At 37.2% G+C, this 15,043-nt stretch overlaps 3 protein-coding genes and 1 long non-coding RNA gene across 4 annotated transcripts; 1 reads left to right on the top strand and 3 right to left on the bottom strand.

Moving 5' to 3' along the window:
- Positions 1–1,744: 1,744 nt before the first annotated feature.
- Positions 1,745–13,281, bottom strand: LOC113469239. The gene is made up of 2 exons (XR_003392711.1): positions 12,475–13,281; positions 1,745–2,323 (listed from the first exon to the last, which is right to left on the bottom strand). It is a non-coding gene; the product is annotated as an uncharacterized LOC113469239 (long non-coding RNA).
- Positions 2,750–8,430, bottom strand: LOC103513641 (phospholipid phosphatase 6). Its single transcript, XM_008478487.3, has 5 exons — positions 8,164–8,430; positions 7,472–7,648; positions 7,091–7,190; positions 3,350–3,472; positions 2,750–3,143 (listed from the first exon to the last, which is right to left on the bottom strand). The coding sequence occupies exons 2-5, from the start codon at positions 7,640–7,642 to the stop codon at positions 2,890–2,892; spliced, it is 648 nt and encodes a 215-aa protein (XP_008476709.1). The 5' UTR covers positions 7,643–7,648; positions 8,164–8,430; the 3' UTR covers positions 2,750–2,889.
- On the top strand, positions 8,921–11,949 carry LOC103513643 (nibrin). Its single transcript, XM_008478489.3, has 5 exons — positions 8,921–9,129; positions 9,376–9,566; positions 9,851–10,010; positions 10,938–11,196; positions 11,498–11,949. Exons 2-5 carry the CDS (start codon positions 9,493–9,495, stop codon positions 11,674–11,676), a joined length of 672 nt encoding a protein of 223 aa, XP_008476711.2. The 5' UTR covers positions 8,921–9,129; positions 9,376–9,492; the 3' UTR covers positions 11,677–11,949.
- A 34-nt stretch (positions 13,282–13,315) lies between the features above and the next one.
- Positions 13,316–14,709, bottom strand: LOC103513640 (phospholipid phosphatase 6; the record flags this gene model as incomplete). The annotated part of the gene is given in 3 exon segments (XM_008478486.3): positions 13,316–13,841; positions 14,036–14,158; positions 14,664–14,709. Coding segments are annotated over 3 exon segments (441 nt in total), but the record flags the coding sequence as incomplete, so codon positions are not given.
- Positions 14,710–15,043: the final 334 nt, after the last annotated feature.

Here is a 15,043-nt window from a genome sequence, read left to right as displayed (position 1 = left end):
TTTTTGGCAGACAAAGAAAAATTCCGTTGGTCCTCATTTTTCCTGCTCTATGACTTTGAAACATCACCCAAGTAAGCGCAACTGATCTATTGATAGAGATAGAACTGAGCATGTTTATTTCAAGCAAAATGACACCTATAGTAGGTACTGATAACAATTAACTAATTTTACTATCACTTTGTTGTCTTTTTTTCCCTTAGCTCAACCAAAGTAGGAATCAGCCTCCATTTATTTTGGTCTAGAAGAAAAAGAAAAATTCCGTTGGTCCTCATTTTTCCTGCTCTATGACTTTGAAACATCACACAAGTAAGCGCAACTGATCTATTCGGTAGATACTTGGGTATTCAACCTACCTTCTTTCCCAATACCTTTATTTTCACAAAATGTGGTTTTGTTAAAACACGTTCCCACAAAAGACAAGTAACATCACTTCTGTCATCGCCTACGGGAGCGTATGCCGTGACGTCAAAGTTCACGATTTACCGGTATTTTTTAAATCGATTTATCTCGGGATCTAGAGGTCATAGAAGAAAAAGAAATATTCCGTTGGTCCTCATTTTTCCTGCTCTATGACTTTGAAACATCACCCAAGTAAGCGCAACTGATCTATTGACCATCCCGTTAACTGAAATCTTTAAAAACTATAACATTCATATCAGAGATTATTTTTCTCCCCGCACATAAAATTAGATTACATGGAAGTGCTATGGGAAAGATTAGTACTGAAATCTACAGAAAAGAGGCTTTGTTTCTCTACATAAGCTTTGACGATGAAAAGTAGTATTATATATTTTCTTTTTAATAGTCAATTTATGGTTATTTACAAGAGTTCTATCTATAGTATCTAGATCAATCATAAAAAAAAACATTCCATATTATAATAAATTATATATCAGCTAGATGAGACATGGTGATTCCTTTAATCATATACTTTATGTCAGGTATTATCGAAAATCAATAATATAAATCAACAGGAAATGCCAAGTAGTTAGGTCATAATAAACAAATAAATTGACAATTTTTGGGGTTTTTGTGAACAACAAAAGTTGAAATTTTGCACAAAACAATAATCAAAAATAGTCAGTGTAATATTGGAAATGCATATCTCAAGCAAAGAATAAATAAACTATTGAAAATTGAACTGTGAGATATTTTGTACAATACATTTTCAGACTGTTTGATTCACAAATTACCAGCTATCTATTTATTTATTTATTTATTTATCAAAATTGAAATCCTGATCTAATCTCAAGCAAAGAATAAATAAACTATTGAAAATTGAACTGTGAGATATTTTGTACAATACATTTTCAGACTGTTTGATTCACAAATTGCCACCTATCTATTTATTTATCAAAATTGAAATCCTGATCTTTAATAAATTTTTGTTTAAAGTTTGAAATGTCCATACACAAATTTTATTAGTTCTTAAATCCCTCTGGGGTATACGATGAACCATTTACAAGTCTATTCAATATTTTACACCACAGGAGCTATACGAAAAAAAAAATAAATAAATACGAAGTATAGCTCAACCTACATATTTTGGCCATCCTGCTAACCATGGAATACTATGACATGTATACTGAAAGAGAGAAACAATCAATAATAATTTATTGATGAGCTACCCAAAGTCTGGTTTTTTTTTACAAGATGGCTGACCTACACTAATGATGTTCATTCGTATGAAGAGGAGGAGGAGGATACCTGAATTGACTTGTTGGACGTCGCTACAACAACAACAACACTTAGTGTTGAGGCTATTCTTTTCAGGAAGGATGTGAACTCAAGATGCAACGCACCATCAACCGAACAAATAAGTGGAGAAAAAGAGTCCCGAATATCTTCAACCGCCCTGTCATAATAAGTGTTTCAGTGAACTGTGGAACTTAAAAACAGACTTCCGACGCAGGAGGCTTCTAAAAAGTATTTGAGCACCGCTTTGTGCTGAACATTTTTTGGCCAAATTTCATCAAAATCGTACTAACGGTTCGAGAGTTATCACTTCTCCAGGTTCCAACCACACACCAAGTTTTTTAACTTCAGTTATTCGTTCGTAAATTGTTCAATATGCTATTGCCGATGTTTTAAAACGGATATTAAACCACTCATTGCAAAAAAACGCCCAGTTGTCAACTATGCTGCCGTGATGTGGTCCACACACATCAGTGAAACACAGTGGAAGAAACTGCAAGTCTGCCAGAATGCCGCCCTAAGAACATCAATCGGTTGTCTCCTTATGTCCGGCATAGATCATCTCCACTCAGAATGTCAGCTGATACCTGTAAAAGAACAACATAACATGATGATCAGTCAGCAATACCTCCTCTCTAGTCACTCAAACCAACACAACTTACCATACAAGATCTTTGGATGAAACCCAAGAAGGTTGCAACCTTCCTTGGACTCGAAGAGGAGGAGGATACCTCAATTGACTTGTTGGACGTTGCTACAACAACAACAACAACGCGTCTCCCAACACGCTTGATTTTCACTTTCTATTACACGTTTTTATTACAAAGTACATATTACAAATCCAATACATACCTAAACGTGAAAATACCCAACCAAGACAACTCTATCGTATCCTATGGACTCATCCAAGGGAGGCTGGGACATACATTCTTGGGTCTACTGGATGAGGACATAGACGAGGAGGATTTGTGTCATTTTTCCCCCCCCCCCCCACAAGGCTGGGCCCTGTAGCACATGGAAAATGAAATCAATCATTTGAAAAAGGAACTTCATATTTTGGACATTGCTGATAGTAGATGGACGATTTCGCCAATTATGTTCACTCTTTGTAAACCTCGCGCCCGTGAGTCAAGTTGAAAAGTGACTAGAAATCCCTATGACAGATATTCTAGAATTCTAGTCATAGTCCCCCAATCATTGGTCACTTAGAAACGTGACCAAATATGTACACGTATCTTTCTCAAACCAAATATAGGATATAAAAGCTGCTTCCAGAAGACCCAACACAAAGCCACCGAGCACATCCAGAATGAAATGACGCCGGAGTAGAACTCGCGAGAGAGCCAAACTGGTACACCAGGAGAGGAGAGGTGCACGGAGGAAGAAGTTGACCACGGGATGCAAGTAGAGAAAGAAGAATGTGATGTATACTGCACGAGACACGTGACCTGAGGAGAGAATTATGCCTTTGATAAAGAGAAAAAAAATCTCCAAATATAATTTACTGTTTCCACAATTCAAAACAATATCTGTGGCCTAGTGTGTATCACTAGGCTTGCATGCTGGAGGTCCCAGGTTATTTGTTTCCTCAAAAGTTGTGAAAGGCCTCTGCTTTACCACAAACAAAGAATTCATGATGAGATTTGACTCTTACCTGATGGAAATGAGAATTTGTCTGGTCCTACAGATCCAAACATATCAGCCTGGTTAGTTGCGGGTCTGTTACGTCTTGTGTATGCTTTGAGTAAGGCTACAAGAACAAGGTCCAACACAAGTCCTGAAATGGAACAAATCAACAATGTATTAGAATAGAAATTAATCGAATGAAAAAGAGTCCAAGTTTCAACTTAATTTTTCCTTTGGTGTGTTTGTATGTACATTTGTTTCATTATAAATCTTGAAAGGCAGATGATCAAAACCAAAACAACGCCTAGCAGAATAGAACCTACCAATATCCTAAGCGACAAAGTAAATAACATGGACAAGGACACACTTGTAGAGAAAACTAACTTGGTTCGAACTGTTCACGATCCAGATATAAGTGATAGAAGTAGCACAGCTAAAACCAAATCTAAATCCAAAGCAGTTGACGAAACAGACGATAGCATCTTCAATAGACCGACCAGCTCTGTACATTCCATCCAAAGCCGACTCGTGAATGCCAAAACGAATGCAAGAAACAATAGAACTCTTGACAGCCTAAGCTATACATGTTTACCAAGTACAAGTAAACAGTCAGGGCTGGAACTCCAAAAGTCCTTCAATACAAGTACCAGGTCCGTGTTGAATTCAACTGGCAAGAGCGAATTCGGTGTTGATAGTGATGAAGAAGAATACAATATATTTGAAAACACAACCACTAGTCTCCGTAAAGGTACTTCAGTGACCACTTCAAATGCTTCCCTGTGGAACAAAACCCAGGATAACGTGATTAAAGATGTCTGTCTAGATGAATCTGAGGAAGACAATATTTTCGGAGCTCCTACCATTGCCAAAAAATGTTTCGTCGATGCAAGTCGGTTCCAAACCGAGTTAGTAGGTCAACAGAATGGAGAGAGTATGGAAAGTCCTACAACATTGGGAAGTCCAGGAAAGGGTACACAGAAGGCTAATGGATATGCGAGTGAAATAAAGGGAGGCAGGAAGAGGTTGATGGAAGAAGATAGTCCGGTGGAAAACTTCCGGGCAGATCAGGAGGCTGAGAGTTTACAAGATAGAGGATTGCTACGGGATGAGGAAGATTATGTAAGTAGATCATGCCTTCTAAAATTTATGCTAATAAGGAATAGAGCAGTTGCAAATAGGTAAAAATTATAAATAAATGGTCGATTCCTATGTAAAAAGTTAGGAAAAATCCAAATATGAGGTCAAAACTCCGAAAAAATAATTGTAAAAGGTCGAAAATTCAATTTTTATTTTCTGTTCTAATGAAAGAGTTCAAAGATGTGTGACGTCAGACTTTACGCAGTTGTTTTTTTCGTCCACTAGATAGCACCAGTATGCAAGCGAGCTTGCGGAAGAGCAGAAAGAAATGCGCAGAAACGTAGGCGCACAAACACATTAATGTGTTGCCTGCGAGGTAACTTTGCTCGGGACATTTGATGTGACCTCAAAAACACAAAAAAAAAAAAAAAAACCCATTTTTTTTTTTTTTTTTTTTTTTTTTTTTTTTTTTTAGACCATACAACAAGGAACTACTCAAATGAGTTGATAGCCTATATGACACAAAAGTATTTTGTAGAAACTTGAGGTATTTATTTATTGAATAGTTTAGTGTTTAGGATATACCTAAAAGGAAAAAAATAAATAAATAAATTAGCAAAAGATACTTTTGTGTCATGCCATGCTGAAGGCACGTTTAATTTTAGAGAGCATCCCAACAGTACAAAACTTCTCTAATTAATTATTATTTTTTATATAAAGTTCACCCATTGAGTAATATTTTACTTCTAATGCTGCCACAGATTACTTGCTTCTAAAGGTTCATTTTCTCTAAGGTTTATAAGGTATGTTATATAGGTACCTCACTTGGTGCATCTGATATTCTACACACTGGGTAGTTCCTTCTTGTATACAATCCCAGCTGAATTTAACTTGTACTGGCTGAGCTCATTGCAGCTTCATCCAGGGCACTCATGGTTTTGTTCTGATTCTCTTCATCTCCTTCATCATCTTCATCTTCCTCCTCCATCAATTTCCGCGCTAGTTTGGCAGCGTAGAATTCATTGTAATGAGATTTACGTTTCTTATCAAACTCCATTCTAGCAGCTGAAAAACAAGGAACAGAGAGAAATGAGTATAACAAAATTATTTGTTAACTTTGTCACCCATGATGCTGACTACAGACTACATTACCTTTCAAAATTGTGATAGTAACCTTCTGAAAAGGAAAACCAGAACCACAGATCTAATTTTTCGTCATCTCTCTCACCCATGATGCTGACTACAGACTACATTACCTTTCAAAATTGTGATAGTAACCTTCTGAAAAGGAAAACCAGAACCACAGATCTAAATTTTCCTGTCATCTCTTTTCAGCCATGATTTATTTTTCTGTTTTATAAGTTTACCTTTTTGTTCTGGAGTCTCCTCTTCATCTTCACTATCATCGGGTGGCAACTCAACACTACTTGTGGAAAGTTTTCGTGGTCTGTCCACAATGCTTGATTTCAGTCTCTCTGCTAAATCCTTTGCATCAACTGCATCTGTCTCATCTTCATCGTCAGATAAGTGTCTATGATATGGAGTCTTGGGTTCGTCAATTTTCATAAACCCATAGTCTTTGTCAGGTGGATTGTGGGTGGCTAATATGTTCATTTCATCCCATTTCATAGACTTGTGTCGCTGCTGGTGAGCCTTTTTCCTAAATGAAAAAACAGGGTATATACATTAAACAAAGACATGTTTCATGGACAAGTATTGATTAACTATTTGGATCTAGGTTGGTAGTGGGAAAAATTCACACCTCACTTACTCAACACTACTTGTGGAAAGTTTTCGTGGTCTGTCCACAATGCTTGATTTCAGTCTCTCTGCTAAATCCTTTGCATCAACTGCATCCGTCTCATCTTCATCGTCAGATAAGTGTCTATGATATGGAGTCTTGGGTTCGTCAATTTTCATAAACCCGTAGTCTTTGTCGGGTGGATTGTGGGTGGCTAATATGTTCATTTCATCCCATTTCATAGACTTGTGTCGCTGCTGGTGAGCCTTTTTCCTGAAATGAAAAAAAAAAAAAACAGGGTATATACATTAAAACAAAGACATGTTTCATGGACAAGTATTGATTAACTATTTGGATCTAGGTTGGTAGTGGAAAAAATTCACACCTCACTCCTATATTTGAGGACAGTTCCCCAATAAAATTTTATGAACCTCTGTCATTTTCATAAGTAGGAAGCAAGTAGGTGTACTAACTAATAATCCCACTCTCATGTGATTTTCATGGATATGAGCTAGGTTTGGGAATCTAGCCAATTAATTTAAGTTGGATGAATCACTGAGTTATGTCAGTGATCTCATTTGTAATAATAAATAGGCCATGTGTGACATTATTTTGGACACAAAATGTATTTTCTTAGTCTTCTTCACCTTTTCCCGTGTACAGACAGGGTCAGCATTTCTTGTCAGCATCTCAATCAGCCCTAACTAGGGTGATTGCTTTGGGCTGACATTTGGTTTTGGCTACAAATTTTAGGAGTAGATGCCCTTCCCTCTCAACCTTCGCTATTTCTTTAGCAAGGGGAATTCAGGCTGATATTCTCACTGTTTATAGTCCCCCAGCAAGACTAAGCTAATCTACTCCCTGTTTTGTCCCCCAGCCAGACGTCCTATATTTTCTTAGTACATAATATTTTTACAGGCCTATATGTACATAATAGGTACCATAACTTACCAACAAGGAAATTGACTTGCATTTGAAACAGTGACGGAGACCATACAAGCCAGATGAATATGAGCCATCCTGCTAACCATGGAATACTATGACATGTATACTGAAAGAGAGAAACAATCAATAATAATTTATTGATGAGCTACCCAAAGTCGGGTTTTTTTTACAAGATGGCTGACCTACACTAATGATATTCATTAGAAGAAAATCCCGATTTTGAAAATTTGGACCGATTGCAATACTTTCATTACTAGTATAGCTCCGCTATACTGTAGTAATAGAAAGTAAAAAATCACTGATAAAATTGATGTGAATATTACACCATTTTGCAGAGTGTAAACATCTGATATCTGGTGCCTAATAGCCTACACCCTACACACTTACTTCCAACATCTTGTAGTATTTCCGATAATATCTGCCAGGGAAAAACTTGTCAACCATTTTGCACAATTTTTCCGTCAAGAACATATCAAACTTCAATATTCCACGAACAATGCCAGGGACTTCACGTTTCCGAGCTGGAGGACTAGGTGGCTGTTTAGTTGTGGTCTTCATTTTGTCCTGTGAATAAATTTCAATTTGGATAAAATAAATAGGTGTTTAAGCACTCCGTTATATCAAAATCACCATCTTGCCTGATAGGTACCTACTTTAGTTTGATTTTTTGCCAGCCTAGTTAGCTTAGTTGGTAGTGCATCTGCCTTGTAAGTGCTAGGCTGCAGGGCTCGATTCCCGCCCGAGGCGGATTTTATCCTGATGGGATAATGTTCGTTCTCGGAACGGCTGGCTTTCTCCTATCCGGGCTCGATTCCCGGGGCGGATTTTATCCTGATGGGATAATGTTCGTTCTCGGAACGGCTGGCTTTCTCCTATCCTGTCTTTCTTCTCTCTTTGATTTCGGGACGATAAGACCATAGCAGTTGCAGTTCCCTCTGTCAAACCTCTTAAAAAAAAAAAAAAATAGTTTGATTACATTCAACATCTTTTGAATTTTGATCGAGTTTGGGTTGGGCAACTGTGGACTCGGCACTCAGAATTAGTTGCAAGTAAAGTGTTTTCTGATAAGTATAACTTACCTACTACTTTTGCTATGCTAGTTTCCTTTTCTTAGCAAAGCTTTGTAGAGTGGTTCTTTGATAATCAATTGTGATAATGAGTAGTTTACAGTGAACTTGTCCGAATTCCAAAAGTGTTATTTGATCTTTTCTTGTTTATTTAATCTCAACACATTTTCATCAGCTTATTTTATCACTCCAGAAGAAATACAACTTACAACATGAATTTTAGAGAGATGAGAGATGTTTAAAAATAGTCCTGACTCAAAACCACTCAAAAAATTAAAATAAAACTCAGATAAAAGTGATAAAACTAAATTTTAAAAATTCCCGCTTTTTTGAACGTTCCAAAAACTTTTTCATCTTCAGACGAGTTCTTTTTAAGAAAAATTCGTCACTTGTCAAAAAAATTCGGGATCTAGCACAGGGGAGCGTGTTGAGGACGAGATTTTTCGAGAAAAATCCCATGACAACAGTAGGGGGATGGGATTTTACTTTTCATAAAACGTCCCTTTCCCACCATAAATTCTTTGTTTATTTTTGACTTGTAATTTTTATAAATATTAAATTTTATTTTCTGTTTCTCAAGACGTCAAGACCTCACAACTTTTGAAGAATTTGAAGTAAAATTTCGTTTTTCGTAGGTACTTACCTAATAATTGGTTTTCTCAAACCTCTTTTTATTCTTGCGCTAATTCAAGTCACAAGTGAGTGTTTCTGTTACCTACTATAAAATACCATCACACTTAGTGTACATACAAAAACTTAAGATTATTTATTGCCTTTGTAATTGCCTGTAAAATCAGGCGTAAAAACAACCTTTTTTTTAAATCAATTTAAAATTTATCACATTTTATTCCAGAAAAAACCTTCAGATTGATTGAAGGTAAAACATACAAAGTTGGTCGTAAAGACAGTGATCTGTGTCTCGGTGGTGATGACTGTAGTATAAGTAGAAACCATGCTGAACTAACTCTCATTACTAAGGTAAAGTATCTTTCACATTATTCCTGTCAATTAAACAGGATGAATTTGACATATAACTTTGCAAAATTGGCAAAGAAAAGCTTTTCTTGGCCATAGCTTGAAAAACATTAAAGATTTTGTAGCAAGGGCTTATAAGCTATAATAGCCCATTGAGTTTCCTTGCTACACAACATTCACTTGACAAGAATTGTGTTCCTAGCAAGTTCCAAAGTTGTTGTTTCAGATATATTGTTGATTACATTTCAGGATGGAGAACTTGTGTTGCAAGTACAAGACAAAGGTTCCCGCTATGGTACTTACATCAATAATAATATCCAACCCATTGACTTTACCAAGAAGTCATCAGATAACACAAACAATAGAATGGAACCAAACAGTGTGGCAATATTGAAAACGGGAGACAAAATTAGATTTGGACTTCAGTGGCACATCTGGTTGTAAGTTAAAAACAAGTCAACTTTATTTTCATTTCGAAATAAATTGGATTTGAATTGTTCTTTTTGGGGTCTTGGATTCTTTTTTGAAGATGGGGAAAAAAGACAAGCAAGAAATTGAATGTAATGTCTACGAAAATTGTACTTATCAAAAAGTAATTTTGTCCCTGTGCCAAATAGTTCAAGATGCAATAGATTTACCCAGGTTGGTTACCAATATCCAGTAATTAACAAGGTACCAGAAGAAAAACCTAGTGCATTGTTATGATATTTATTTCCGTTTACAGTGTGTACAAATATACCTATGTAGTTACCTCATCAAAGCTGGATCCTGCAGTAACTTCACAGTTAAAGGATCTACTGCAAGATATGAGCATTCCATATCATAATGATTGGACCGAGGCTTCTACTCATCTCACAATGAGTGGCATTGTAGTCACACCTAAAGTAAGTTCATATTCTAGCACGTTTCTTATTTTTAGTGATCCTTTAGGAAATTGGTGTATTCAAAATTGTATTGAAAACGGGAGACAAAATTAGATTTGGACTTCAGTGGCACATCTGGTTGTAAGTTAAAAACAAGTCAACTTTATTTTCATTTGAAATAAATTGGATTTGAATTGTTCTTTTTGGGGTCTTGGATTCTTCTTTGAAGATGGGGAAAAAAGACAAGCAAGAAATTGAACGTAATGTCTACGAAAATTGTACTCATCAAAAAATAATTTTGTCCCTGTGCCAAATAGTTCAAGATGCAATAGATTTACCCAGGTTGGTTACCAATATCCAGTAATTAACAAGGTACCAGAAGAAAAACCTAGTGCATTGTTATGATATTTATTTCCGTTTACAGTGTGTACAAATATACCTATGTAGTTACCTCATCAAAGCTGGATCCTGCAGTAACTTCACAGTTAAAGGATCTACTGCAAGATATGAGCATTCCATATCATAATGATTGGACCAATGCTTCTACTCATCTCACAATGAGTGGCATTGTAGTCACACCTAAAGTAAGTTCATATTCTATCACGTTTCTTATTTTTAGTGATCCTTTAGGAAATTGGTGTATTCAAAAAGTTAGTTTTACAAAATTTAGAATATTGCTACGATTCTTTCATATACTTATCTACTTTAATTCACCTCTAACTTTTTCAACAACACTGTACCTTTCAGAAATGGAGTTTGTCAGTCTTTGGCTTGAGCGTTCGAGTTGTTAAATTTTAAAGTGCTCTTTTTTTTCAATTCCCATCATTAATTCACTGTCCTCATAATGCATTGTTTTATTTGTTTTTAGTTCAAATAACCCAATATTACTCTGTAGTTGGACTTATCAATCTGATAATATGCATTTTCACATCACCTTCATATTCCTAGGTTGTATCAGCCCTGGCTAGTGTCAAGCACATAGTGACCCCAGCCTTCTGGTCAAGCTTGTCCAAAGTTCTCACCTCTGGATCCGGTTGGTATCCTAAGGAAGAAGACTACGTTCCTCCTGTGGTAGAACAGGCAGCTAAGTACGAGTCGGTGTCATTTCTGCCCAATCCTAAACGCCGGTGTTTGTTCCAAGGTCTCAAGTTTGTGGCGTTATCACAACAGCAGATGAAGTATCTGGAGCAATGTGTTACTTTGGCTGGTGAGTGTCAAGTGAGATACTTGAACTCCTTTAGGATCCTCTCATCCTCTGGAGTGGACATTTGAGAACATGGGAATAAATTTCAGGATAATCTGATTTTCCCTTTTTTCCAAATAAATATTTGTATAATTAGTAGACTAATACCGAGTTCAAGAATAAACTGACACAGGGACCGATACATTAATTATCTGCAGTTTGGTTGTAATGCCCATTAGACAAATACAAAAGAATAAAAAGATACCAGCGGAACTCACCAAACTAGGAAACATAAATGACTCCTGCAATAACTTTCGTGTTTCAGGTGGTACCATTATGAACATGATGAGCAAACAGAGTTTTGCCAAGAAGGATTTGCTTGATGACAAAACGATTGTGTTAACCAAAAGTAGTTTACATGTTGAATCCCAGCAAACTCAAGTGAATAATGTGGTGGAGAAACTGAAACGTAAGTATTTCTCACATCATTTATCATATTCATAAGTGTTTCAGTGAACTGTGGAACTCGAGAACAGACTTCCGACGCAGGAGGCTTCTAAAAAGTATTTGAGCACCGCTTTGTGCTGAACATTTTTTGGCCAAATTTCATCAAAATAGGACTAACGGTTCGAGAGTTATCACTTCTCCAGGTTCCAAGCACACACCAAGTTTTTTAACTTTAGTTATTCGTTCGTAAATTGTTCAATATGCTATTGCCGATGTCTTAAAACGAATATTAAACCACTCATTGCAAAAAAACGCCCAGTTGTCAACTATGCTGCCGCCACCGGGAGCCTATCACATTTAGTCCCGTGTTTGCCAATGTGCTGAATGATATTAAACTGGAGAGTTGCACACCATAATGTTGCCATTTCATGGGGGCAAAGTTCTCACATCTTCCCTAACTCACTTTCCTCTTTGAAGTCACTACTTTTAACCACTTTTGCATTAAGCAATGAAACCAGAGGCATTAGTTTTTATGCACTTTTTAGTCCGTCCTTCCTTCATTATTACAATAGTAATAAAAAGGTATAATGGACGGACTATTGTATTCGCTTCGGTGTCGTCTGTCTGTCACTCTGTCTGTCCCCATAGAAGGACTTCTTATCCAAAACTGATCGACCTATATATCAAATGAAAAGTCTTTTTACCGGGAATTGGAAGAAACTGCAAGTCTGCCAGAATGCCGCCCTAAGAACATCAATCGGTTGTCTCCTTATGTCCGGCATAGATCATCTCCACTCAGGATGTCAGCTGATACCTGTAAAAGAACAACATAACATGATGATCAGTCAGCAATACCTCCTCTCTAGTCACGTGACTGGTCACCCTTGCAACGCTCTAGTCAGCAAACCGCTTCCCCCGCGTTGCATCAGCAGATCTCTCAGCTTTATGAAACCTGAAATAGAAGCGTACCATCATTATCCATTGACCCTCTTCATCTCAAACTGACTAACTGAGCTGCGCCGACATTCACAATTTCACACCCGCACTGTCGAGGATTCAATCGCTAAACTGCAACCTAATAGAGTGCTGGGTGCTCCACCACCACCGATTGCTGACGAGGAGAAGCAATTGACCCGGAGGGCTCGATCTCAGCTGGCACAACTACGTTCCGGATGGTCCAGGATACTCAATGCGTACCTGAATAGATTGGACCCAGCAACCAAAAATGAATGTCCCCTATGCCAAGGACAACCACATGATGTCCACCATCTATTCAGATATCTACTCAAACCAACACAACTTACCATACAAGATCTTTGGGTGAAACCCAAGAAGGTTGCAACCTTCCTTGTACTCGAAGAGGAGGAGGAGGAGGATACCTGAATTGACTTGTTGGACGTCGCTACAACAACAACAACCAACAACAACAACAACAACAACAATAACAACAACAACGCGTCTCCCAACACGCTTGATTTTCACTTTCTATTACACGTTTTCATTACAAAGTACATATTACAAATCCAATACATACCTAAACGTGAAAATACCCAGAACCAAGATAACTCTATCGTATCCTATGGACCCATCCAAGGGAGGCTGGGACATACATTCCTGGGTCTACTGGATGAGGACATAGACGAGGAGGATTTGTGTCTAAAGGAGGCGATTATTATTATTATTATTATTATTATTATTTTAGGTGTGTAAATGCGATTTTTTTGTTAATTTATGTATAATAAGTGTTTGATTAGAGGAAGGAAAAATTGCTTGTTTCCCCCCTCACAAGGCTGGGCCCTGTAGCACATGGAAAACGAAATCAATCATTTGAAAAAGGCACTTCATATTTTGGACATTGCTGATAGTAGATGGACACTCTTTGTAATTTTTGTAAACCTCGCGCCCGTGAGTCAAGTTGAAAAGTGACTAGAAATCCGTATGACAGATATTCTAGTCATAGTCCCCCAATCGTTGGTCACTCAGAAACGTGACCAAATAGATACACGTATCTTTCTCAAACCAAATATAGGATATGAAAGCTGCTTCCAGAAGACCCAACACAAAGCCACCGAGCACATCTAGAATGAAATGACGCCGGAGTAGAACTCGCGAGAGAGCCAAACTGGTACACCAGGAGAGGAGAGGTGCACGGAGGAAGAAGTTGACCACGGGATGCAAGTAGAGAAAGAAGAATGTGATGTATACTGCACGAGACACGTGACCTGAGGAGAGAATTACGCCTTTGATAAAGAGAAAAAAAAAATCCCCCAAATATAATATAATTCAAAACAATATCTGTGGTCTAGTGTGTATCACTAGGCTTGCATGCTGGAGGTCACAGGTTATTTGTATCCTCCAAAGTTGTGAAAGGCCTCTGCTTTACCACAAACAATTCATGATGAGATTTGACTCTTACCTGATGGAAATGAGAATTTGTCTGGTCCTACAGATCCAAACATATCAGCCTGGTTAGTTGCGGGTCTGTTACGTCTTGTGTATGCTTTGAGTAAGGCTACAAGAACAAGGTCCAACACAAGTCCTGAAATGGAACAAATCAACAATGTATTAGAATAGAAATTAATTGAATGAAAAAGAGTCCAGGTTTCAACTTAATTTTTCCTTTGGTGTGTTTGTATGTACATTTGTTTCATTATAAATCTTGAAAGGCAATAGCTTAACCATGTATGCAAAAATTGCAAGCACTTAGTTTGCTCCTATATTTTCTTAGTCTTCTTCACCTTTTCCCGTGTACAGACAGGGTCAGCATTTCTTGTCAGCATCTCAATCAGCCCTAACTAGGGTGATCGCTTTGGGCTGACATTTGGTTTTGGCTACAAATTTTACGAGTAGATGCCCTTCCCTCTCAACCTTCGCTATTTCTTTAGCAAGGGGAATTCAAGCTGATATTCTCACTGTTTATAGTCCCCCAGCAAGACTAAGCTGGTCTACTCCCTGTTTAATGTCCCCCAGCCAGACGTCCTATATTTTCTTAGTACATAATATTTTTACAGGCCTATATGTACATAATAGGAACGATAACTTACCAACAAGGAAATTGACTTGCATTTGAAACAGTGACGGAGACCATACGTGTATGCTTTGAGTAAGGCTACAAGAACAAGGTCCAACACAAGTCCTGAAATGGAACAAATCAACAATGTATTAGAATAGAAATTAATTGAATGAAAAAGAGTCCAGGTTTCAACTTAATTTTTCCTTTGGTGTGTTTGTATGTACATTTGTTTCATTATAAATCTTGAAAGGCAATAGCTTAACCATGTATGCAAAAATTGCAAGCACTTAGTTTGCTCCTATATTTTCTTAATTAATAGAATCAAGTTATGAATTATCTGTAGTAAAGCAGAGAGCTTCTTCATAACTTTGGATACTAATAGAATCAAGTCATGAATTATCTGTAGTAAAG

This window comes from Diaphorina citri, unplaced genomic scaffold (assembly GCF_000475195.1).
Source record: "Diaphorina citri unplaced genomic scaffold, Diaci psyllid genome assembly version 1.1 scaffold1002, whole genome shotgun sequence".
In the NCBI taxonomy this organism is placed as follows: Eukaryota; Metazoa; Arthropoda; class Insecta; order Hemiptera; family Psyllidae; genus Diaphorina; species Diaphorina citri.
The sequence above is the reverse complement of the archived record's forward strand: the minus strand, read 5'-3'. Positions and strand labels throughout refer to the sequence as shown.

Coding starts and splice junctions, on each gene's coding strand:
- LOC103513641 (XM_008478487.3), bottom strand. CDS start 7,642: ATGAAGACCACAACTAAACAGCCACCTAGTCCTCCAGCTCGGAAACGT. Junction 7,191..7,471: donor AATACTACAAGATGTTGGAA/GTAAGTGTGTAG, acceptor TCTCTCTTTCAG/TATACATGTCATAGTATTCC. Junction 3,473..7,090: donor GCAAGTCAATTTCCTTGTTG/GTAAGTTATGGT, acceptor GTTCCATTTCAG/GACTTGTGTTGGACCTTGTT.
- LOC103513643 (XM_008478489.3), top strand. CDS start 9,493: ATGGAACCAAACAGTGTGGCAATATTGAAAACGGGAGACAAAATTAGA. Junction 9,567..9,850: donor CTTCAGTGGCACATCTGGTT/GTAAGTTAAAAA, acceptor TTCCGTTTACAG/TGTGTACAAATATACCTATG. Junction 10,011..10,937: donor GCATTGTAGTCACACCTAAA/GTAAGTTCATAT, acceptor TCATATTCCTAG/GTTGTATCAGCCCTGGCTAG.